At 37.2% G+C, this 27151-nt stretch overlaps 1 protein-coding gene across 1 annotated transcript in view; it reads right to left on the bottom strand.

Moving 5' to 3' along the window:
* Window positions 1–4623: 4623 nt before the first annotated feature.
* NEK10 (NIMA-related kinase 10) overlaps window positions 4624–27151 on the bottom strand; it is a 117050-nt gene continuing 94522 nt past the window's right edge. The window contains exons 31-36 of the mRNA XM_009324212.1: window positions 23699–23799; window positions 20547–20657; window positions 18021–18129; window positions 16562–16614; window positions 16422–16477; window positions 4624–4717 (exon numbers count right to left, since the gene is read on the bottom strand). Of these exons, the coding sequence (XP_009322487.1) occupies window positions 4624–4717; window positions 16422–16477; window positions 16562–16614; window positions 18021–18129; window positions 20547–20657; window positions 23699–23799 (524 nt within the window). The remainder of the gene's footprint in view (window positions 4718–16421; window positions 16478–16561; window positions 16615–18020; window positions 18130–20546; window positions 20658–23698; window positions 23800–27151) is intronic.

The raw sequence follows: 27151 nt of genomic DNA, 5'->3' as shown, positions 1-27151 counted from the left end.
CTCATTTCCTCTCTGCATGACCTAATGAGATCCCTGTACTCTTCTTGAGTCGCCTGCCCCTTCTTCCACAAGCGGTAAACTCTCCTTTTTTTCCTGAGTCCCAGCAAAAGCTCCCTGTTCAGCCAGGCCAGTCATCTGCCCCGCCCGTTCTTCTTATGACGTACAGGGACAGCCTGCTCCTGCACCTTTAAGACTTCCTTCTTGAAGAACGTCCAGCCTTCCTGGACCCCTTTGCCCTTCAGGACTGTCTCCCAAGGGACTCTCTCAACCAGCATCCTGAACAGGTCAAAGTCTGCCCTCCGGAATTCCATGGTTGCAGTTTTGCTGGCCCCCCTCCTTACTTCACCAAGAATTGAGAATTCTATCATTTCATGGTCGCTAAGCCCAAGACGGCCTCCGACCACCACATCTCCCACCAGTCCTTCTCTGTTTGTAAACAGCAGGTCGAGCGAGGCACCTCCCCTGGTAGGCTCACTTACCAGCTGTGTCAGGAAGTTGTCTTCCACACACTCCAGGAACCTCCTAGACTGCTTCCTCTCTGCCATGTTGTATTTCCAGCAGACGTCCGGGAAGTTGAAGTCCCTCACAAGAACAAGGGCTAGCAATTGTGAGACTTCTGCCAGCCGCTTGTAGAATGCTTCATCTGCCTCTTCATCCTGGTTGGGTGGTCTATAACAGACTCCCAGCAGGATATCTGCCTTGTTGGCCTTCCCCCTCATCCTTACCCAATTATGGAAGCAAAATCTTAATAGATTTAAGTTTTTAGTTTGGTAGGAAATTTGAGGACTCAAACGTCAAATATTTTAAAATAACTAGTTTTCTCATTATGATTCTCACCATCTCCTGTTGAGAACAGTTGAACAGAGAGATCCTTACCCAATTATGGAAGCAAAATCTTAATAGATTTAAGTTTTTAGTTTGGTAGGAAATTTGAGGACTCAAACGTCAAATATTTTAAAATAACTAGTTTTCTCATTATGATTCTCACCATCTCCTGTTGAGAACAGTTGAACAGAGAGGATTTGTATGATTTACCTTCCTGCAAGTCAAGAAACATAATTAATTAGAAGACCTTTCTTTCCAATTGCTGTTGTCCATCTAGACAAATTGCATGATGAAACTTTCAGTTGAGAAGTTTTTAACTTCAAATGCATGGCAAATTCATACAGTCAAAACCAAACATTCTCAAGTGGTTTCCTCTTTTCACATCTCCTGAAATGCAGTCATTCAGAATTGCCAGTTCTTCCTAAAAGCATGACAGAATTCATACCTGCTAAAATTGTGTATATTATTCCGTTTGGGGAAGTCAATCTTAGAAGCTTTCTTGTTTTTAGCAAGGAATGTTGTTGGCCTTTCTTCTTTAATTAACATAATTCCATAAGTTCATGAACCAGTTGTCAAATTTCTCGATACGAAATTCCAATAATCAGGCAGTAATTCTACAAGTTACAATGACTGTAAGAAATAGTCTTTAAATACATTATTCTGTGACTGTAAACAGGAATTCCCTTATGGAATAAAACTAATGATTTGATCCAATGTCAACATTTGATTATTCAGGGATATGACAGGGGACTGGGAAATTATTCAGGTAGAGCAAAACATATGTAAAACAGGCTACAGAATACACACAGAGTGCATTCTCCTGAGAAAGTACTTGTAATCAGATGACTGTAGAAAGTAGGTGCATGTATGAATAATAGAAGGCAGAATACTACATAATCTCAGGTACTTCACTGCAGCCAAGCAAACTAAAGGAAAGGCTTACATAAGTCACAGTTTAGATTAACTCACAAATAATCAAAAGTTAGTTGTAGTTTAGTACAGTGTTTCAACATTGTTAGTACCAAACTTTGCGGAATCATTTTCAATTAGCTAAATAATAAGTACAGCTATGCCTGTTTCTCTGATTTTCTCTGATAACAGGTTACATTAAAGATTACAAGCATACAAGAAAAAAAGATACACACCTTGAAGGATACCAGTAATGCACTGGACTGGAACTCAGGAGATGTAGGTCCCATTCTCAAGTTTGCTGATGATTTGCTGAATGATATTGGGCAACTTAATTTTGGTTTCTGTGTTTCCCTAAATATGCTCTACCTATATTGTCTGTACAGTATTTAGCCATACAGAAATTATTCGTGGCAGAACTGGCTCTTGTTACTTTTCATACAATGGGAAACACAATGGGCCCTGATCTCAGTGGAGAACATCTATGTACTAATGCCGTAAATTACTTAACAGCTTAGATAATGAATCTTCTGTGGCAGTTAATTGCTCTACATGTAAAATGCATCAGCTCTTTCCTACAACAGCCAGCACTGTCAGTTCAAGTTGCAGCCACGGAGAAAAAAAAAAAAATCCCAGTGAACACTAGGAAAGAAACAGAAAAGACCACTGATTCCCTACTTTGATTTGCCTTGGTGGTTAGAGCTGTACATGCCACCAATCCACCTCTCATCTTGTAGTTACCGGGGAGAAGTCTTGCTCTCCTCTGCTGGCCACCAGCTAGTATTCCACTTTTCACAGTCACAAAAACGAGCACAAAATTTGCTGCAAAGTTAACAGCACTAAAAATACATTAAGAGAAACACAATAAGAGTAATTAATTATACTCTATTTCTCAACAAAAATAATGTCATCAAGTATGAACACCACACTATCACACAAATCCAGACAAAACAGAAACAATATTTCAAAACACACTTGAAATAAGGTCCAAATTATTTCTTAGACATTCAATGCACTCCAACAATTTAAAATTATAAGACATTTTTGCAAAAATATATTAAAATAGGTTACTTTAAGTGTAGATTGGTTTTACGCTATTGTAATGGAAAATTATTATGAGAATTCATATGCAATTTGAATAGGACCAGCATATCAAGGTTTAATTTAAATGAAGTCTTTTTGGATAAAATATCAGTGTAATCAGTTCCATTGGCAGTCATATATAGTGTGGATTTACTTTATAATCCATCAGATTTAACCATACTGCATTCCCTTTCTCCATTCTAGCAAAGCAAAACTAACACTCTGAACTAGAATAGGAACTGATTTTTAGTGGTAACATTGCAGGAAATGCATCATCTGTGGTGATTCATGGTGGAAACTGTAACTACCTGATGGTGGTACCTTAAGAAACAGACCTTTGCTATCACTACTGTACCATTGTATAGATGCAAAGATAGCGCCTGATGACTTTCTACATTACATATATGCGAAAAGAGGATAGGGGTTTTTTTATTTTTTTTTTACACAGCCCATTGGGCCCTTTTTCAATGATTCACAATTCAGGATGTTGAAGTCACACATTATAGATTAAGTAATACACTTGAATTGTTAGGAAATGAATGCCAGTTAGCTATTTATGGTTACAATTTATCCACTGGAAAACAAACAAACAAACAAACAAACCTTTGCCAGCCTATGAAGAATACACAATATACATCTGTATCAAATTACTTATGAGTAATCATGTGATGACTATAATGTTTAATAATTTTCAACACAGTTCGTAAAGCTATATCACCAAGTGCATTCTGGTTATTTTCAACAGTTATGACTGCCACGTATCAACTGTAGAGAAAATCCTTTGTACTAAATAAGTACTCCTTACTAAACTGTAGACAAAAAAATAGCTTCTTTCCTACTGCAGTGAGACATTTTTTTCTCCATTTAATACAGAGTGAATAAATATTGAAATTCTGAAAGTGCTTTTAAGTACTACAGTTTTGATTAGCAGCAAAGCATGTATTTAATTTACTTAGTCTGTTAAACAGTAAATGAATGTGTATATAAAATTTATATAAATGTACATGGCACCTTTTATAGACACAGATCTATACAATGTGTGCCTAAAGATAGACATATAATATACAGACATTTTGAAATAGCAGAAAAAACAGCTGTTTTTAAAATAACAATCCTTTCAGAAGCTATGCCAGTTGCAAATAATGACTATTAACATGTCATACCAGCGTTAGAATTTGCTACCAACCAAATGTAAGTAGAGAAATTCCCTCTAAATATTAAAATCATACTGATGGTGTTTAATCTGTTTCTAATTCTGGTACAGTGAACCTACATATATTTTCTGTCTGGACATATTACAAAGCTCTTTTTCTTCCCATAGAAGACATACATGGATATAAATAAGGTTACAGGCTTTGAACTATCGTTCCAGAAAACCTGACTAGGCAGCAATCCTTTAAAAAAAAATATAAAAATAGAAGATAGGTACTGTTGGGAATTGTGTTTTCCTCCTAATGTATAAACCTGGAAGCATCTTTCCCAATGTTCCTTGTAAAGTGCTTATGCTGTAAACAAAGCTAAAGTTAACAGTATTGTCCTGAAATATCACGTGAGGTCTCTTGAAGCTGTTCCACATTGGAATTCCATCCAGATGCTATTTAACGAGCAAAGCTTGTGCCTTTGGTAATCAGACAGCCTCAGCTGAAGTACAGGCAGGTTGACTTCATTAGGAACAATTCTGAACCCTTTGTTCAGAATTACAAGTTCTCTCCTTTTGATGGACAGTTCTTTGTTCCCCTTGGATAGTAGAGATACCTGAGGGGGAAAAATCAGTAGTTAAGATGTACTGGAAGAAAGAATTCCCCGCTATTCACAGTCACCAGGTATAGGATCAGTCTTTGCACTATCAGCAGAAAGCTGATGTACAAGCATGATGTCAAAGACAAGGAACCTCAGAAGTCTATCAAAATAAATGTTTTAGTTCAGAGTTTACAACAGAGTTTGATGCAGAAATCTCTGGGTGAAATTCTATCATTTATGCTATACACAGGGAATTAGTTCCTCTAATGATCCTCTGACTCAAAATTTATGGACTAGTCTGCACTGTACACAAATAGAATTAGAGCAGTGTGGCGCAAAGGTCTCCCACAGCTAATCAATGAGGCCTGAATGCAACGTAATGTATTTTTGGCCAGATTTAACTTATGTTGCTGATGTAACATCTCCAGAGACTTCAGCACTGTGGAGAACTAGTTGAAAGAAAGTCTTTAACATCACTTCTTTCTCCTTTTCTAATTCCTCTTTAGCCTGCTACATAGAAAATTAGCACAGAAAGTGATGGAGCTGCTTCTGTCGGCTTTATATAGGTGAAAATTGCCTCATAATCAAGTTGTATTATATTGTTATAATTATTCTGTGAAAATATGATGTAAAGACTTCTTCTAATCAGTGCTATGAGAAAGTAAATCAGGTGTTTCTTTTCTGTCTCAAAACTCCACCACTCTCCATTCCAAGAGTAAGACCTCTTCTGAAATTTTCCCTACTTGTATACAATATGTATAACCCAGCTATCCAAAGCCCTTTCAAACATTCCTCTATACACATGGTCCCTCATGAAGCAGTGTTATGTTGATTACTGAAGTACTGAAAGATATGGAAGTATTCCAGTAATAAGGAAAGGAAAAATATGAGAAATAATTTACAGTTTTTCACACACACTTCAACACATGTAGATAGAAATCCCCAAGCTGAAAGATTGTTATTGAAGTTGTAAAGCCAAGTACACATAAGAAAAAAAAAACACATAGACTGAAGGTTGACAGCAAACTTTCATTCAGCCCCCTATGTGGATAACATAATCCTTAACGGGGCACTGTACCTGTGCAAAAAATAGAATCATAGAATGGTTCAGGTTGGAAGGGACCTTTAAAGATCATTTAGTCCAACCCCATGGAAGGGACACCTTTCACTAGATCAGGTTGCTCAAAACCCCATCCAACCTGACCTTGAACACTTCCAAAGATGGGGCATCCACAACTCCACTGGGCAACCTGTTCCGATGTCTCACCACCCTCATTGTAAAAAACTTCTTCCTGATGTCAAATCCAAATCTACCCTCTTTAAGTTTAAAACCATTGCCTCTTCTGCTGTCACCACAGGCCCTGGTAAAGTCTCTCTCCATCTTTCTTATAAGCCCCCTTTAAGTACTGATAGGCTGCAATAAGGTCTCCCTGGAGCCTTCTCCTCTCCAGGCTGAACAACCCCAACTCTCTCAGCCTTTCTTCATAACAGAGATGTTCCAGCCCTCTGATTTTTTTTTGTGGCCCTCCTCTGGACGCACTCTAACAGGTCCATGTCTTTCTTGTAGTTTCTGGGACCCCAGAGCTGGATGCAGTATTCCAGGCGAGGTCTCATGAGAGCAGAGTAGAGGGGGAAAATCACCTCCCTTGACCTGCTGGCCACACTTCTTTTTATGCAGCCCAGGTTTCCTGGGTTGCAAGCGCTGGCTTCGACATTGGACATTGCCAGCCCATGTCCAGTTTTTATCCACCAGTATCACCAAGTCCTTCTCTGCAGGGCTGCTCTCAATCCATTCATCCCCCAGCCTGTATTGATACTGGGGATTGCCCTGACCCAGGTGCAGGACCTTGCACTTGGCCTTGTTGAACTTCATGATGTTCGCATGGGCCCACTCCTCAAACCTGTCAAGGTCCCTCTGGATGGCATCCCATCCCTCAAGTGAATGAACTGCACCTCTCAGCTTGGTGTCATCTGCGAACTTACTGAGGGTGCGCTCAATCCCACTGGCTATGTCATTGATGAAGATATTAAATAGTGTTGGTCCCAGTACAGACCCGTGAAGGACACCACTCTTTACTGGTTTCCACTGGGACATTGAGCCATTGACTATAACTCTTTGGATGTGGCCACCCACCCAATTTCTTATCCATCTAGCAGTCCATCCATCAAACCCATACCTCTTCAATTTAGAGGTAAGAATGTCGTCAGGACTGTATCAAAGGCTTTACAGAAGTCCAGGTAGATGACATTCATAGTACTTCCTTTGTCCACTGACGCAGTCACTTGATCATAGAAGGCCGCTAGATTAGTCAGGCATGATTTGCCCTTGGTGAAGCCATCTTGGCTGTAGTCACACAACTAAAATATTTACCATGATTCATATTAAAAGTACTTTCTATGTCTTTCTGAACCAGAACCTCTGCAATATAGATAAGAATATTTAATGTAAAGCTTTGTGTATGTTATTTCCTAATTTTTACATCGTAAACTAACCCCTCTCCAGGAATTTCATTATGTGATATCACCAACTCAGTTCATTGAAACCATTAACTACACTGCACAGACTCTGCTCTTTAAATTAATAAAAAGCTTGTAGCAGACATGGGTAGCTATCCTTCTGTGAGGACCAGCACCAGATGATAATTATATACACACTTTTCTCACAATATGAAAAAGAATAGTGTGAACTCAAGTGCTCCAGCTGTCAAAGGATCCCCTTCTGTCTGAGCTTTTGAGCTTGATTCCTTTTCTGTGTGCCTACCCTTTCTACCATCTGCCCTTACTGCAAACCATTTTCTTCACCTGGTCAGTCCCAGCTACAGCTGGTTCTTCCTTCTCCCCATACCAGCCTCCTTTCCAGGACTCCTACGTTCTGTCTCCTGCTCTTGGCTCTGTATTAGATGTATGTATCTACTGCTCACTTCCTAGCCTCTATCTCATCAGTTGCTATGCATAATTTCTTTGCCCAGGCATTACCTTAAGATGATCAGACAGACTCACTTTGTTCTGATGTCTAGACTTGATCCGACAATATTTCAGTGCTCTATTAAGGATACTGTTAAGCATATACCTACTGTGATTTTTCAAAATCATAACTTGGTTACATTGGCATGAACTTCTAAGAGAAGGGTAAAAGTCATACCTGTGACAAAGGAGGTACTTCCTTGGCGAAATGTGAAATCCTTGCTCTAACACACAAGTTAATAAAGAAAACATCACTAGATTATTTTTAATATGGGCAAGCAATGTAGGGCAAAGCTTCATATTTTCAATGCCTTCATCCAATGCTGTAAAGGCTAAAATCTTTCAGCTGCTTCCATGCATGACGCAGATTTCTAAAGCTACGGGACTCCATGGAAACATGGAAAACTCAGGAGATCAAGGAGATCAAGGTGTTTTACAGATACAAAATCCCAGTAAGACATGAGCTATTCCTTCTTTTTACATAATTTTCAGATGATTGGTCCTAAATAAAAGGTTTCAAATTAACTTTCAAAACTGGGGCTGATATTTTGATGAGGCCTAAGAGTTATCTTTATGGAGTACCGTGTCAGAAACATGAAGATCTGACTTTCCCTTATGGGTGAACGGAAGTTCTGCTAGCAAAAAGGCAGTCTTCAAGGACAAGGGACACAACTACAGTATGTAGAGGAATGCTGTGCCTGTTAGTACTATACTGACATCCTAGAATAGCTTTTGTTGTATCTTACACCGCTATATCAAAACAGCTACCTATGTAACAATGTGCAATTCCTCCCCTAGCCACAGTCATGAAGGATACCTTGTGACAGTTAAAAAGAATTTATCTTTGTATGGCCCTGATTTCTGAACACTGAGGCCAATCTTGCCTTCCATTTCTTCAAAAACTTTCAGATTGTCTTTCACTTAGCCTAAGAATTCCCCAAACCCTTTCAACAGCATCTTGCTGTGACATGGAAACGTATTACATTCTTCTCAGCTAAACTGCCCAAGCTGGACCAAACCGTTAAAGCCTCAAACAAAAAAAGAAAAAAATCATCTTTACTTCAACTCAAAGTGTTTAGTTCACAGCAGCTGTATAAGATACAGGTCTGCTAGCACAAGAATGATTCCAGACTACAGTGAGCTTTCTGAACCACCTTGAGTAGGAAGGTGCCTTCTTATTTGATGTTATTTGACAGACTTTATCTATGGTCTGTACAAGAACTCTGCCAAGCAGACATCTCAGACACACAGAAGTCAGTCTCAAAGCAAATCTTTTCCTCAAACTGGTAGAAAGACCTGCTTCAGAACTGCAAGAGCAAACCCATCTTATCTCAGCCAAACAAGTCTGTGATGACAGATGCTTCTACTCAAAGATGGGAAGCTCATATAAGAACGTCTGAGAGCTCGGGGCGTGTGATCTCTGCAAGGGATCAGAGCCATCTGCCTAGTGTTGAAAACAGTCATTCCCACAATCCAAATGCTGACAGACAGTTTCATAAACATGCACTTTTTCTACAGACAGTGTGGACTTCAGGCATTTCCACTGTCAGGAGACCACTTAATTCTGTGTATTCATCACTGAACTGTATCAATGACTCGGTACCTACCAGTCAGCCAAAATTCAGGCCAGATGCTCCTTCATTTTTTCCAACAAGAGGTGAAATGCACCTTTCCACATATCTCATTGCTAAAGAGAATCTTCAGCTGAGTGAGGGGAGAGGTTCTGCATCAATGACAGTCCTACCACATGATCAGATTATTTTGGTACTTGCACCAGATGGATCACTGGATCACTTCTCTGTTCTGCACAACGCAATCTCATGAATTACAGCCAGGTTCTACATCTAAGTCTTCTATACCTAGCAGCCCTGATACTAGCCAAATCTAGTAGTCTTGATGCTGACTAACTGCTAGAGCAATAAACAGTTTCTGCTACAGTTCCTATCATTCTGATTCACAGGAAAAAAAAGGCTAAAATAAAAAAAGACTGACTTACTAACCAAAGTGGGAAAAGTGTTTTGTTATGGTATTGTAATATCACAAAAATGACAGAAAATTTTTCTGTCTCATTAGATTACTGGCCATCCCTGAAGTGACCAGAACATTCCTGCAATTCTCTAAAAAGCCAGTTAGCAGTAAGTTTTTCACACCTGGCCATCTGATTTTGACATGTACAGCTGCTAATACCCTAGGATCTAAGGCATATATTTTCCCTAGTTTATAAGTCATTATTTCTCTAGAGCTCCACTTTACCATTAAAAGGAAGTCTTGGCACATGTATCTTCCAAGTACAGCCAATATTGGTACAGCTGTAATAACTCGGTAAAAATTATGTCTCTAGCAAGCATGAAAATGTGCAGTGTGACTATTACCATGTGCAGTGGTGAACTTTATCCAGCAAGTGTCTTTTAATCCATCTCTTGGCCACACATTTCATTGTCATTGGAACACTCTATATTCATCAATGTGACAAGGATTAGTCACTGCCTTACCCTAGGAGTTGGATTAAATTGAAGCTAGGACGAATTGCTACCCCATGCTTTCACATTGCTTCTCCTTTTTCTAATTTCTGCAATCTGTGACTAGGGAAAGGTAGGCCAATACTGCCTCTTAGTGGAAGGACAGCTAACTCAAAAGATGTAGTGAATGCTGGTCTGTGGGAACAGGGCAGCATACTTAACAGTGCCACACAGACCCTCAGCCGATAGCCATCAGAACTGTAGGTGGGTAGTTCAAAGACTCTTGCAGCCTCGGATGTACTGTACTAAGTACTACTAAAAGTACTACTAAGCTTTGGCAGGCTTTTTTACCTCCTTGGGGAGAAGTACAAATGAACAGATTGCTGCTGTGACTCTAATAAACATTGCTGGCCAAAACAATCTTCTTTTGTATGTATGAGATGTAAGAAGTAAGAATGTACAACCATTTGGAAGAAGAAAACAATTACCAGAAAATGCCAGGCAACATTAGCAGGAAGTGGTGCCAGAACGGAATAAAAAGTAGCAGAGTGTCTTAGATCACCTAGATATCACTAAGTCAAAAAATCTACTTTAGATTCCAGAAGCGCTGGAACTGTGTACTTTCATCTACTCTCAGGTTTGGTATGTTCTAGAACATTAAAAAACATTAACTGAGCTAAATACAAATTTGAATCCATTAGTCATGTAAGACAGTTAAAGAGGTACATTAATGTTGAAGAATAAATAGATAACATGGTAAGAATTTGCAGCTAGAAAAAGCTCTATTAATGCATTTCTATTTTTGAACGATTTACCCATGTATCACAGACCCAATGCAAATGAGGGCTGCCTCAAACAGGCAAAATTCAGAATTTGCTGTCATTCCTGAGCTATATTACCCTTCTGTGAGTAATACGTTGAGCTATTCTTTGAGTAGTTAAAAATGTATAGCTATCATTAGAGCCAGACTTGACAGTTTTCCTCTTCATGAACTAGATCTTTCTAACTACACGAATGGTTGCTTCTCTAAATCTAAAACATCAATAACAATGGAAAAGATTGAATTGAACAAAGTTATGGAAATTATAAGTGACAACATATCAATATATGCCCTTGATTATGAAGACTGTTTCCTTCTATTCTTACTTGCATTGCAACCATTTTTTTTTCCTACAAAACTGATGTTGAAACAACATTTCTCTCAAAAAGACCTCTGGTCATATGAGCTTGTACTGGTTCTGGCTGGGGTAGAGTTAATTTTCTTCCTAGTAGCTAGTGTATGAGGCTATGTTTTGGATTTGTGCTGGAAACAGTGTTGAGAGTACAGGGATGTACTTTCGTTACTGCTGAGCAGTGCTTACACACAGTCAAGGCCTTTTCTGCTTCTCACACCACCCCACCAGCGAGTAGGCTGGGGGTGCACAAGAAGTTGGGAGGGGACACAGCCGGGACAGCTGACCCCAACTGACCACAGGGATATCCCTAACATGCGACATCATGCTCAGCAATAAAAGCTGTGGGAAGAAGAAGGAAGGGGTGGGATGTTCGGAGTTATGGCACTTGCCTTCCCAAGTAACCATTAGGTATGATGAAGCTCTGCTTTCCTGGAAATGGCTAAGTATCTGCCTGCTGATGGGAAGTAGCAAATGAATTCCTTGCTTTGCTTTGCTTGCACGCACAGCTTTTGCTTTCCCTATTAAACTGTCTTTATCTCAACCCATGAGTTTTCTCACTTTTATTCTTCTGATTCTCTCCCCCATCCCACTGCGGGGCAGTGAGCGAGTGGCTGTGTGGTGCTGAGCCGACTACTGGGGTTAAACCATGACAAAGCTGCAGCACTCCGCTGAACAACCCCTGCCTCTGACCATTGCTATTTTTGTTTATTTATAACAAATTTTTTTTCATATAACTGAGTTTCTGCTTGGATTAAGTCTCTTCATGCAATTCATTAAAAATAGATTTCTGCATCAATTTGGGTATTACATGTCTACTTTAATATAAAAAAGCATGATGAAAGTTTGAAACCAGTATTCATTGTCCTATTCATAAATAGGCTCACAAACAACAAGGAGCTTGCCTCTTGTGCAGTATAATATTAAATCAGAAGGAGAAAAAAAGAAAGAGTGGCACAATGGATGTGAATAGAATAATTCTGAAACATTACAGGGGGGTTTTATGCATGTTTACCAAATTTCTGTATAAACAAGTAATACAATTGGAGTGCTGAGTAATTTCAGGAGATTAGTGATAAATGCGCACAAGTTGATTATTCAACGTAAAGCTGAGGGTCATTATCCTCAGCTGGTTATTAATCCCCATGAAATGACTGGTATTGAGATAGTAATTACTATTATAATGAAAATGGGGGGGGGGAAGCATGATGTTTTTCTTATGAAGCTGTCTCAGTTTCTAAAGAATTCATGTTTCTCTCATCACCCAATCAAGTTGCCTGAATCATTTTTAACCCTTTATACAGTTTATTCATCCTACTACAATTTTCATGTCGTTGCCCCACTTAGAGTTTTGTTTCCCATCATATATTCCTGGAATTTTGGGGGCACAACAAGGGGCAACAGCGATGGGAAAAAAGACAATGCACACAAATCCCCCAAAAACAGAAAATAAAGAAAAAATATTTTCAGAATGTTTTCTCTATAAAGTGTGCTCCATGATGAGGTAGGAGATTGCATTATTACGCTACACACTATCTAGCTGTTTATTCTGCATTTAGTAGTGCTTTTAGCAATAGCACACGTCCCACGTCATTGCATAGCAGCTGTGGAATTCTTTGTTCCAAAACAGAATTCACTCTGTAGCCTTACAACATGCGGAACTGATACCCGTCAAGTTAACTTGGTCAGAAAACATGAAGAAATTTGGCCCTAAAATGAAGAAACATCTTTAAAAATTTGCAACTTCACAAATCAAGTTTGTGGTGTTCTGATGTACCTTCTGAGGACTTTTGAGCCATTAGAGTTCTTTTTTTTCACATTTCTATTAGAAGAGCTAGAAACTTACTATGGACAGAAGGGAAGGCAATTTGTTTCCTGCTAGAAACACTATCATTCTGTTTCCATTGTGAAAGCCCCACACATGCTGCATCATTACAGCTTCCCACCTTAGAAACTGAAAAACTCAATCTAAACTAAAAGCTTTTAAAATAAGCTAAGAAAGTTAAAAAATACGTGTATTGCCCTATAGGTTGCTAAAGCAAACAAGATACAGATATTCATTACTCCCAGTACTTTCTTCTAAAGCTTTTCCGTGAACACTTTTCTAAGGGGATCCCAGGAAAGCTACAGGATGTATTGAGTTTCTGCTGGAAAATTTGCAGTTGCTTCTGAAATGTTTCACTGTGTATAAAAGAGAGGAAGTAGAGCAAGGTTCAAAACAGTTTTAGGCAAGAATGGCTGATAGGATGTTGCTCTGAGGGCTGCAAACCAAATTCTGCGTGGTGGAATAAAACCAGATAACGGTGGACACTGATAAGTGACTTGCAGTGCAGCTTGGGAGAGTGATTTGTCCTTCTAGCTTGCTTAAGCTTTTTGGAGAGTTTGAGGCAAAGCCTAATGATGCATGTCTGCTAGCCAAACGAATCATTCAATACTGGACAGCATCAAAACTGGACTGTTTGGCTATTTGGAGAGAGTGTGAGAAGCAAAAAAAAAAAAAATTTTTGCTTAAGTTCTGAAAGCTCTGAATGGCATTGAGCAGAGCAGACTTTAGAAAACATGGCAAGTCCTCTGGAAATAAAGACATGTTTTTGACAGCCAAGGCCAAAGCATGGTCTGTCAATTTTCCAGAATAGAAGGAAAAACAGTAAGTTCTTTGGGAGTAGAACCTTGTCTGGAAAAGAAGTAATGTAAGAGTGACAGGGGAACCAAACATAATTATGCATCACAGCAGGTAATAGGATTCAAAAACATAGTGAAAAATCAAGTGCACGTATTGTCACTAGTGACAGATCAACATCTGGGTTGCAGTACAGCTATTTTGTATCTGCCACCTAAAGCCAGGACATGCTAGAGTGACACACATGCAGTGGAGTGGGTCAAAGTCTACAACAATAGCTGTTACCTGCACACGTTAACAATTTAAGCAAGAAGAAAAAAAAAAATCAAATCTAGACAACATACTTCTAAACTTCTAAGGAGATTCATACTTATAAGGAGATTTCACTCCATTCCTTTCACCCACTCCAAAATCAATCTTGTCTTTGCTACAAGTCCAATGAACAGAGCATAAATCAGCACCGATTGTGGAAAACATATTATCAGCACTGCTGAACAAGTTGCATGACTCAGGGGAAACACCATGTGACTTCCAATTTTCCTGTGCTCCTGGGAAAATCAAATACATAGCACATCCACCAATGTGAAGAAGGATGCTGAGCATTCACTGGCCTTCTCCAGACTTTATGTATGTGTGGAGATGTGCTGCTTGCTCTTTTGCCCCTGTTTCCTCCTGCAGGATATACGTAGCATAGAGAAGAACACCTTATACTACACTGTCATCCCGTGTGGCTATGAAGAATATTCTCTTATGTCTCCTCTAAAATAAAATTTCCAAAAATGTAGAAAAATAACTTAAGATTCTACAGAACAACTACTCTCTAGAGAATTTCAGCACAGCAGGAAAATAAGTAGTCCTGAATGAATCAGGAAAAATAGAATGTTAATTATTTTACTGCTGTTAGTCTCGTGCATTTCTGTGGCATTCCTATGTTACATGTTGAAAGCACTAGCATATCTGCCTGCAATCTTTAAGCATCCTTTACATTTCAGCGATTACATTTACAGCAATAGGACATGAGGAAATGGGATGAAGCTGCGTCAGGGGAAGTTCAGATTGGACATTAGGAAAAGGTTCTTCACGGAGAGGGTGGTTGGTCACTGGAACAGGCTCCCCAGGGAAATGGTCACGGCACCAAGCCTGTCAGAGTTCAAGGAGCCTCTGGACAATGCTCTTAACCATATAGTTTAGTTTTAGGTAGTCCTGCCAGGAGCAGGGAATTGGACTCGATGATCCTTGTGGGTCCCTTCAACTTGAGATATTCTATGATTCTATTATTTCCATTAATAGATATCTTATTTTTATAGTAGTTTGTGTAAAATACTCAAGTCCATATTCAGCACACACCTGCTTCATTACAGTTAATTGCACTAAGATGCTTTTTGCCAGTCTATGAGATAAATGCCTATACAACTACAACACATTAATACATTTATAAGACTTGCTAGATCTTGATATTAAAAATGAGAGCCTTTTTCTTTTTTTTTTTTTTCATAAGTTGTGTGATGTTTTTTTCTACAGCTCCAAATCTTGGGAGCTTGTGATTAGGACAAAAATTTAAAATACTTGAAAACACTTACAAACAAATCTGTTAGACCTCATGGCTGCAAAAGTGATTTGTAAACATGATTCAAGTATACCCTGAAGGTTTAAAGAGTGAATTATTATTTTATTTTGGGAGTGCTGAATCATGATTTTTCAATATTTACAGCTGGCAGCTGCAAGACACTTGTAAGCTGGAATTCCAATTTAATGAGTAGCCTACAATAATATTCAGACTAACATTTGAAACTTTTCAAGCTGGAGTCAATCCATACAGAAAAGTTTGCAGAGATAATAGATAACTGCAAAATATCACTGAAGCACCAGGAACTATACATTCTTAAAATCTCTTAATATCTGTATTGAGTGGGGAGGGGGCATATGTTTGTTTATTTGTTTTAGAAAACCTAACTGCAGACCTCCAGGCTTTAAAACGCTGATTATTGCAAAGACACAGAACAGACTTACTTGATGGAAGTAGTGAACTTTTTTTGCGCTAAAGAATATCTGAGATGATAAATAACAGGCTAGCAGGTGAAAAGAATGAGAAATGCTAAGCCTATGTTGTGGACTAGAAGGACATTGTTCATGTATTTTCTTTCTTGTGTTCCTCAAAGGTTTCCTGCAGGAAAGATATACCATCTCTAGGACAAGGCATTTGCCTTTCAAAGACCATTAAATTTTTTTTTCATCCCCTGCACTTTTGTGCTCGCAACCACTTATTCTGCTTGTTGTGCTGTACTCAAACATTTTACTAAATATGTCAGCTTCATCCTTTCAACCCTGTAATGGTAGAGCATTATAATAAAATATACTTCTATTTAAATAAAACTTTTGTTCAGCTGTGATTTTATATGGGAAAAATGTGAGGAAATTGCTGCCAAACTGCTACCACTATCATCTGAGTGGAGAAAACAGATGTGGCCAAAAAAAAGGGCTTAGATTAGCTAATATGTCCCACATACATTTCTTCCAGTCCATGTATTATAGTAGACCATGTACTGCACTAAGTTTAAAGTGAAATTGCAATCACGTAAACAGACAGATGATACATTTGGGTTTAGCACATCATAATTAACTTTTTCTTTTTAAATTGAACAGACTCACCTGTTAGAAGAGAAATTGTAATAACCACTTTCCTCTAAAACCTCTTCAATTAGAGTCTACAAGATAAAAGAAATTCATTTCAGTAAATTATCTTTATTAAAAGTAATAAATTAATACATATAGGTATATTTATAGCTTACCTGCAACTGTTCATATGTCATCCCTTCTGCTATGTCAGAAGTGCCAACAATACCTTCAAGTAAAAGGCAAGTAATGTTATACTACTGAATTTGGGGTTTATGCTCCCTCATCAGTTTCTCAGCAATTCCAGTACAAATACAACGACAAGAGAGATGCTTGATTATCAGCAGCTTATTCCACTGACCACAATGACCCCCTGCAAAGGTGGGATGCATCTTATGGCATGATGTGAACATTTGAGACACGCAATGTTATCACATTATGAAAGAGTTCTAACTGATGGAAAATGTTTTAAATACTTAATGTCACACAACACAGCAACGCAACTTTCTTATTCTTCCCCACTTACAATTTATAGTGGAAAGGGCACACAGCCAGCAGCAATTTGTGAGGACAAAGGTATTCTTTGCAGGTTGAGAGATTCAAAAATTAAAGATACTGAGCATCGGATCAAATTGCATTGTTGTCTCTGGGAACAAAATAAAGCTCACATTTAAAGTGATTGTTAGGGACTCATTTCCTACTCAAGTATCAGCCTTGACACCTAGCAGTATTTTCACTTCTTGCAATAAGCTATGGAACTGATATGCCAGTTTCAACACGAAGGCCAGCAAAACCAAAGTTTCTCACCCTTCTTTCTGGCACCACAGTTTTTAATGCTACTATGTCCTCTAGTCCATGGATTGTGACATAGCTTTTCCTGTATTTAGGAGAATGGAAATGGCACAAATCCCAAAATACAGGCTGCACAAAAAGTTATCTCCCTTATGTCCATTGCACAGAGACATATGATGAAACAAGTCTCTGAACTAGGAATAGTAGTTCCCCACCCTGGATGATGCCAGTGATGGTAGGCTTGATTAAAGATGGAGTTCATGATTTGTCACTCTGAGTATCACTAGTCCAAAGTATATTTGACACTATTCATTTTCTAAAGTATATGTATACACTTTACACTATATAGATGTGGTATAGCATGTAGCATTTCTCTCCTCAAGTTTGTAGGGCTTGATCTAGCTAGGTAATTAAATCATCCCAGTGTAACTGTTTCAAGCATGACAGAAGAACAACATAGGGTTTAAACAGAGTTTGTTTAAAAATCACGTGCAAGGACAGGTAAATCCTAAATAGGATATTTTCAGTTACAAACATTTCTATTGATTTTCATGGATTAACCATGTGTTATTTGCACCTTTGATATTTCTTTGTAATTCCAAAGTACACTCTCTTAAATCAGTAGAATGTTCCATCAGTGGTAAACTGCATGTCTTACTAGGAATTACACAAAACAAAAAACAAACAAACAAAAAAAACCCCCTGATAATTAAAATCAATATAGTCAACCTAACTTTACTGTCTTTAAAGACAGATCTTAGAGCAGCAATTCCTTCTGCTTTGATACCATACACTTTATTAGAAATATATACACCACCATAGAGGTTTTGTTGCTTTCTTTACCTTTTCTATCATCTGGAAGCAACATATTTCCACCTGAAGAGAGAAGTACCACGTGCCAATCTGCTGTGAAGAAGCTGGGCTCAATCAATTCAGGAGAACCTTGCAGCAGCTGGGGAAGAAAAAAAAAGAGAAAAAAGCAGAAGACACCTGAAATCTCCACCCTTCCCATTTGCCAAAACTACAGACTTCTATGAGGCAGTTTACCCTTTCCTATGTTTCCCAGTGCAATCAGAAGTCAAAGCAGATCTCAATACTTTTTAGATTAATGAAAAAGTGGTGAACACAATTATGAATGTCCTACCTTCTACTCTCCAGAAACACTGACTGAACATTGCAAGCTGCCAACCTGCACTCAGTATAAAGCACTGAGTTCTTTAGACTATCTGAATAAAATGTCATAAACTATACATTTGTGTAAAAACAAACAGGGAAGTGTATTCCGTTGAACCTAGGAGAGAAACAACCGATGACTCTGGTTTTCAAAACTGGGGCTTCAAGTGAAATTGTTAGTCCATATTCAAGTGGTATAATTCCCATTAGAGGGATCCCAGCACTTCTGAAACCTGAAAGGCAGTTTAGCTACTTGATTACGTGAACAAGGATACTGAAAATAAACTTTAAAATATACCTGGCTTTGAAAATACCCACTGGTAACAACTCTGACATGAAAATATCTTTGTGAGCAGGAGAGAAATTCCAGTTATGCAGCATGTTAATACTTTTACAGTTACAGAAACAGAACAATATCTGTTGTTGGAAGACCTTTATCCCACCACTGATCAGTGGGGGAATCATTTCGTCTGTTATTCTAATTAGGTTTTCTAATTCAGCATAGTTAAAAACCCACGATTTTTAGATTTTATTTGCAGAAATTGCACAACCTCATAACAACACTTGCTGGAAGAGTTCAACCTAATTCTTTTCTCTATTTAGGTTCTTCCTATTACCGCCAAATTATATCCATGTTACCCAATGTATTTATGGTGGTGATTTTGGTAAAATATGTACCATTTATTCACTGATGCTTAGCAATTCTCCTTCCTTCTAACCGAGCTTTTTGTTGTTGCTTTCTATTAATAGTTTCTATGACTATTTCCTTCAAGGTAGAAATACCCAGAATTGCATTCAGCATTTCAAACATCTTCAATTTACTACCATTTACTTTTTAAATAGTGTATTTCTTCCCTTTTCTTCAGGTTTAAATCCAATAGTTTTGAAACTAACACAATTTTACACTTGATAACATTTATAAATTTATAAATAAATAGGTTCCTTTATTTCTGGGCATTTGAAAATTAGGTTAATTTTATAATAAACATTTCCTTTTTCTTATCATATTTTTGGGCATCCTTTCCTGAAAACATCTACTCAATACACAATTAGCAAATATTTCCTTAGGTTTAGTGTTATGGCTTAAATACAGGAATCCCAGCTTGATTTACAGGACAGCAAATTGGCATGAAACCAATGGCTCAGAGAGAGGCATCTTTAACTATCTTTCAAACGTACTACCAATGTAAACACTAAGTAGCCACCTTCCATGGAGCTTAAGCATCTCAGATTATTACAAAAGTACAGGAAGGATTTAGCATTTGGGGTCAGTCCATTCCATAGCAAACAATGACTTAGAAGATTGCACAATTCAGTGCAAGTAGGTGACAATCAAATTAGATTACACAGGGGAATTATGTGAGTGATAAGAAATTATCTTTGCTATCAAATTTTAGATACAGTAACATATCTAATAACTGCTTTGTCATCAATTAAAAAATGAAATATCTTAGCTTCACGGTCTCCCACAGTACACAGATGCCAAGGATGTCATTTTCAGATCCTCTGCTGTCTACAGTCTTCTCAGGAAGTTTTGAAGGAATGTTTAGAAATTCTAATATTGGTCATTAGCTCTTTCTCTGCTGGAGAGCGCCCAGCATGTCATTGGAAAACATGCAGGCATGGCTCTTTAGTCATGCCATTCCTGCAAATCTGCAGTATTTTTAAACCGATGACTGTAAACTGTTTCTGACACACTATGCAATAATGGGACAAGGTATACTATATTCAAGACACTCTGGGACAGTGCTTTCTTAAAATTCATAGTTTTAGTAGGAATACATTCCAAAACATGAATAATACTGGGAAACTAATAGTAAATTAAGAAGATCTTACACAAATTAAAAGCTTACATAATCTTTATTAGCCTTTGCTACAAAAAGTTACATTTTCCTTCTTCTTCTCTTTCTGAGCTCTGATGAGATGAAGTCTGGTTTTGCATATTAGCAGCTAGCAGGTCCTTTCCATTTACAAAAAATATTCTAATGATCAGACACAAACTTGAAACCAACCTGTAGAAACTGCTCTACTTAAGAAGCCTCCGTACTTTCCAAATAAAGGCTAGAGAACAATCTAAAAATTTCCTTTTAAAAATGGAATCTTACACTTAGATTTTTGTGATATTAAATATCAATAGCTTAATTCAAATAGAAGAAGTGACAAAGTTGAGCGTAAGTAGTAATTGGAGTACTACACCTTTTTCATTTCTGATTTCAGATTACACGGATTGCTCTGCTGACTGAAGAGGGACTTCTTGAATCTCTCAATGATTCTCCTTTTCAAGTTGCATTGCAAAGCTGGAGGAAGCTATACAAAACAAAGAAACAGATGTTTTCACCTCTCAGTTACACCTCCCATAAAGATGATCTAATCAGCAGTACCATTATTGAAAAAAGTAGCTACACTGCAAAAAGAAACACTGACGTTTAATAGCACGGCGATAAACAACAATACAAGACTTGATTTAATGGCGTATTATAATAATGCTCCTTAGTTTGCCCATTCTGTTAGACTTGGGATATCACATTACTCAGTCCCTCTAGCCTTGAAGGTAAAGAGCATTATAATAAGCCTAATACAGGTAATACTGGATCTGCCTCCCTGATCAAAGTGCTAGTATTTGGGATATTTTTGTACAGATGAAGCCCATAGAACATTGGACTAGATTTCATGTTGGCTATAATGAGTCACTCCATCTGAAATTAATGGAACTTCAAGAAGCTTAGACCTTCATTCAATGTGTGCAGAAATTAATGTGAATCTTCCTCATGGCTTCAACAGGCTCTTTTAAGGTCCTTATGTACATCTTAATACAATTCAGAATGTCTATTTTGCTAGAAGCTTCCTGTGGAGGTAATTTACATTTCGCTTCTCTATAAAGCAAAACTGATTTTGTATACTTTTTCTCCTGTATTTTTTCATTGAAAAAGTACACATCTTTCAACTATATTTACAAAAGAAAAGCACAAATCACACTTTATTGTGTTTTAAAGTCTTCAATAGACAGTTCAAAGGAGGTCTCTTCCTTTGCTCTTTGAGACTTTAAAGTCATTTTTATGCTCCAACAGTAAATGTAAAGCTTCAGCTGGTGGTCACCGCAATGACCCCAACCCAGTCTGATGACAATTCTATGGTATGTACTACCCTTTTGGAAGGATCTCCTATGCTGTTTCTGTATAGTTGCTTATACCTGCAGACAGTGTTTATAAAACTGATTTTCTACCATTTAGTATAGAGTTTATAATCACACCACTGATGTAAATTCACAAAGTGCCACTCCATTGAATTCAGGAAGCTTTTTGACTGCTCAAGGAAGGTTTGACCACTAATGATTCACATTCAAACACTGTCACACTACACATTATAAAGATTTTTTTTCCCATTGGAACAAATTACTGCTCTTAGATGGCTATAAATCTGGAACAGCTATATCGGCCTCACCGGAGTCCTGATTTGCTCTGGCAAACCGGGGATCAAGGTTACATCCTAAGCATAAAAGACTTAATCAGACAGCTGGTCGCATATAGTTTTTTGTTACAGATAGATACTACTCTCTTTTCATGCAGATAAGGCCTTACACATCGGCTTTAAGTCAGATGTTGAATGTTCCTTAGCCTATAAGTGAGTAAAAAAAATGATGCCTTAGGAAAGGCCTGCAAGATACTCTATAGACTACATGCCACTGCAATGAACTGTGTGCAGTTAATGTGCCGTGGGCATACTGGGATATTCTGAAGCAAAGGTGGTAAAGGACAAGTCCACTGTATGAGAAACTCAGAGTTGCCTCAGGCACCAGTGTTCAATTTTAGCTTTTGTTTTAATGAAATCAGATGTCAAATCAGTTAAAAAAACCAAAAAGGCCAAGAGTTTACATAATGCTTTTTTAAAAGCTTTCTCTTACATTGTTTTCCAGAGATCACTCTGACTCTTGTTCCCATGGAAACTGGACTGGGAAGGCTGCTGGCAGCCAAGAACTAACAGGCAAGAACTCTCCCTTGTAAACTTCAGTTTAGAATTGTCAGCTGAAATATGTAACAGAGTTTTAGAAAACAGCTATGTATTATAAAAAATATTCTACCTTAGATTTGTAAGAACATAAACAAGTACAAGAGAAGAACATAGTACACAGTGAACAAGGACAGGCATGGATCCTGGTTTCTCTGCCTTCCCATTCCAAAACCAACTGACACCAAAAGCATCGAAGTTGTTACTACTGCTTCAGTGGTCAATTCTGAGTGAGTCTTTGAGTTGCTGTTAGTTATCAGGCATCCATGTTATGATAATTTGCATTAATTAGTAGGCCACTTAAGAAAACCTTCTTCAGCAGAAAGGGTAGGTTCACTAATGAGTATCTTGGACATACTCCTAATATAGCATGTAAAGACTGAACTGCCTCATTTCTCTTAGCAGGTGAAGATCATTCTTGCATTAAATTCAATCAGTTCCAATTATTTTAAATAACAATTGTTTTCTTTGTCCCTGATAATTTATTTCCTGTATTACCTGTTTTGATAAGCTTGACAGTTTAAAAACTTTAAAAAAAAAATACATGTAAAATACGCCCAAATTCAGTTATGCTATTCTGTTCTAAACAAAAACATACAAATTTGGCTCAGCAATCTGAAATCCCCTGAGGTGATAAAAATCACTTTCCAAATATAAACACTTCATAAACACACAGTAACTGAATGGCAGCCATTTTTCTGGAGAATAAAAAGTTTTCCGTCACATTTTTAGTTGAGAGTTCAATGCAGATTTATATCAGCTCCATTTTTGCTTTGGAATCAGCATGAAATAACTTTAAGTCTCTTTCACTATGGAACAGTTGAACTTAATTTTAAAATAAATCTGAAGTTTGAAAAAGATCTAACATTTCAAAATATTTAACATATTCAGGATTTGAACTATTGCACTAGAAACCCCAAGAAATTATTACTATTTATTGAAAATAAAAATTATTACTTAGAAGTTATTTAGAAATTATTGCTAGAGGAAAGCATTTTATGTACTCTCCATGTCAGTATATGATATTAAGTCACTTAAAATATTGATATTGCTGGCATGACAGAATGTTGTAAAAATAATTTACTGTACAATCCATTTTTCTGAGGTGAGCCAATGAATTTTTTTCATATGACTCAATTATTGCCATCCTCCACATACTAATATTCAAGGTTAGTCTTTATTTAAATGATATATTTTTAAAGCATCCTGCCATCTGCAAAAATGTCAAGTTCTGTTGTTTTTAAAGAACAGTGACTAAATTAGCAGCACTTTGCAGTACCATCATTTTGACAACAGCAAATAACTAAAAAGTATAGAATGTCAGAAGCAACAGTAATACATACTTGAGTGATGAAGATAATTTTGTGCAGCTGAATAAGAATCTGCTGAACGGGGTCACTGATCTGACGCACCTTCCGTTGTGATACAGCAATTCCTGTCGATGCTGTAGATGACAACAGTAAAATCAGGAGGACAGCTCATTTTGTTGCCTTAATATATTAATAGCGTACACCGTTTAAGACCTGCAGATGTAAATACTAAGTTTTAATGCATGACTTGTTTTTCCAATAGTGTTGGGCACAAAAAAAAGGATAATCTATAAACTTAAAAGATTAGACAATGTAATTGATAATGGGTTTCAAAAGAAAATCCCTTTCTCTGATTCACTTCTAAGTTACTCTAAGAGAAAAGAAGTATTAATGTACCTCACTAACCATAAAAGTTTTCCCACATTTATTCAAAAGAAAAGTTAAAGATATGATAAACACAATTTTCTTATTTTAACTGATTTTTTTTTACATAGACTAACACACATTATATTTATTTTTAATATATTTTGATGTTAGGAAATTTATTTTGATCTTACTGTAAGAATTACAGTAAAGTGTCTGATGTGGACCATTTGAAGAATGATTTTATTAAAATATATTTTAATTGAGGTGCTGGAGCATGTCCAGAGAAGGGCAACGAAGCTGGTGAAGGGTCTGGAGAACAAATCTTATGAGGAGCGGCTGAGGGAACTGGGGTTGTTTAGCCTGGAGAAAAGGAGGCTCAGGGGAGACCTCATTGCTCTCTACAACTCCCTGAAAGGAGGTTGTAGCGAGGTGGGTGTCGGTCTCTTCTCCCAAGTAACTGGCGATAGGACGAGAGGAAACGGCCTCAGGTTGCGCCAGGGGAGGTTTAGATTGGACGTAAGGAAAAATTTATTTACTGAAAGAGTGGTTAAACATTGGAACAGGCTGCCCAGGGAAGTGGTTGAGTCCCCATCCCTGGAAGTATTTAAAAGACGTGCAGATGCGGCGCTTAGGGACATGGTTTAGTGGGCATGGTGGTGTTGGGTTGGCAGTTGGACTCGATGACCTTAGAGGTCTCTTCCAACCTTAATGATTCTATGATTCTATGTTGCCTTATAGTGATGTGTGTTGCTTTACCACAGCTGCTTTTCGTTTCCAACATCTAGCAAGAGCGTGTTTTCAGAGAAACCTCAAGAAAATGTGCAAGCAGCTATGAATCTCTTGGGTCTTCTTTACTTTGCATCAGAAAACTAGTGGTCTCTATTCTTTGTCATAAATTCCTCCCCACTAGAGATCACCCTATCAAAAGGACATATTGATGGAGACTGTGGAAAGGACCTGTTATCAGCATTTTCCATGATCAAAATGACACCATCATAAAGCACGTAAACAGCATTTCTCATGTTTAGAATAAAAGAACATCAATGCTAAGCAAAGAATAATGCTGTAAAAATTCCTCTCCCTGCAAAGAAAAGCATACAGACTACTGCTCTGTATTACAGACTGCATATTGCTTTTGCTTGTAAATTCCATAAAAATAGTAGTATTGACCTGTGAATATAAAGGAAAAGTGGGTTTTAAAAACTTCTAAATGCAAAGCTAGTTAGATATTGATAGAAAAATGCATGATGTTAAGCAAACCACAAAACGGGGTTATGCAAACCAGAAAAAATTAACACAGATTCAATTCCCACGTACATATGCATGTAATTATGAGCTATGCACATTACATCTACACTATATATAATGAAAATTTTATCCCCCCGCCCCTGCCGTATTATATGGGATATAAAGTTGGCCTGTTCAAAGAAAAAGAAAAGACTAAGCAAATGTAGAAATTAAATATTTTATCAGTTTTGAAAAGTGTTGTGTCTCTTAATATATCTCCATATAATTTCTCTAAGCATTAACATTTCAAGTAGACTTGTACACTAGACAGATCAGAAGATAAAATATTCATTGACTAATTACTAAGAGATCACAAAGTTGAGATCCACAATAAGAAACTATGGGCACGTTGAGAAAATAACGTTGCTATAAGTTGTTTCTAATATTTTCTTCTAAAACAGATATTCAAAAAAACTTTTTTCTTTAAACACATTGTATTTGAACATTCCCTTTAGCTATTACCTAACAACATGCCCAATAGATACGCATACACAAATTCACAAACAGTGCACACACAGGCTTATGTTTTAGTGCTTAACTATTTATTTGGGTATCCAAATGTGATCTTTGCTAAAAAGCATCCATCATACCCGATGACAATGACGCTACATTTTGTAGTACAAACTCTGAAGTAAAGAACAGAGTCAGTTTGGAATTAAAAGGAGAAACATGACTTTAGAATTAAGAATACTGCAGTACTTCAAATATTTAGGCTTCCTCGTATCATTTTTATTAGATTATTGTTGATTTTATTTAGATATGTGTGAATTAATTATCATGGCAAGGAGCAAGAAAGCTGAATTTTTCTTATCTTATGAAAATAGTGAGTAGGTGTAAACCTGTTCCTCTTCCTCTAAAGCTAGACTACCATCCTATGTCAAGCAAATCCATGTACATAATGTATACTTTTCATAGACAAAAGCACTGCAAAGGAAGTCATGTATGAATAGAAGCTATGCTTTTCTTTCAGCCAAATAAATTTAACACAACAATATTAACCTGTTCATTTACTTCTGTGTGTTAAAATCAGATTAAAAAAATATATCAGCTATGTGAAAATATTTAGTTCTTGGGATCAAGAATTGAAAACAAGAGATGAAAGTGAAAGTTTATTTCCCTCTCTGAACTACTGTTTGGGACTTACAATCACAGCAATTATATCAGATACAGTCTTGGTCGTCCAGAATTTGAGACAGATATACTTGTCTGCTGTAGGTACATTTTTTCTTATAGTACAAATAGCTTGGTGATTAAAAGACCGTGCTCTTTTTCTGAAGCAAAACTGCCCTAATTTACCAGCAAGTAATATCAAATATCCATGTGATTTGTTTCCTACCATATTCAATGACATATTTGAACAATATTAGCCAAAGGCAGCTTGATAAAAAGCAAAACCAAATTCACTTGACTACCTAAATGAGTGAGCATTACTTAAAATTTACAAAACACAGTAAACTCAGTACTGATTCGTGAATATTATACCTAAAAGATAGACTATATTTTGTTAACTAAAGAGCATTATGAACTTACCTATTGAACCAAAAAAATACATAATAATTTATTTGTGTTCCATGGAATAATTTTAATTCCAGCCATAAGAAGCAATAGAGAAATACTGCTGATCAAGCTTTAGGTAATTTAATAGAATCAGGACATAGAAGTAAATATTATGTATTCTACAAACTGTGTAGATTTACAAAATATCATTCAGATTTTAAATATAACAATTAAAACAAACAGAACAACTTGATTCTTATTTACCTAGTGCTCCTCTATCATGCTTTGCCTGCTGAGAAAGAGTATAGAGCCAAAACTAAATCAGATTCTTGAATT

Source organism: Pygoscelis adeliae, unplaced genomic scaffold, assembly GCF_000699105.1.
Source record: "Pygoscelis adeliae isolate BGI_AS28 unplaced genomic scaffold, ASM69910v1 Scaffold25, whole genome shotgun sequence".
Lineage (NCBI taxonomy): Eukaryota > Metazoa > Chordata > Aves > Sphenisciformes > Spheniscidae > Pygoscelis > Pygoscelis adeliae.
Note: the sequence above shows the minus strand (reverse complement) of the source record. Positions and strands in the feature narration are given on the sequence as shown.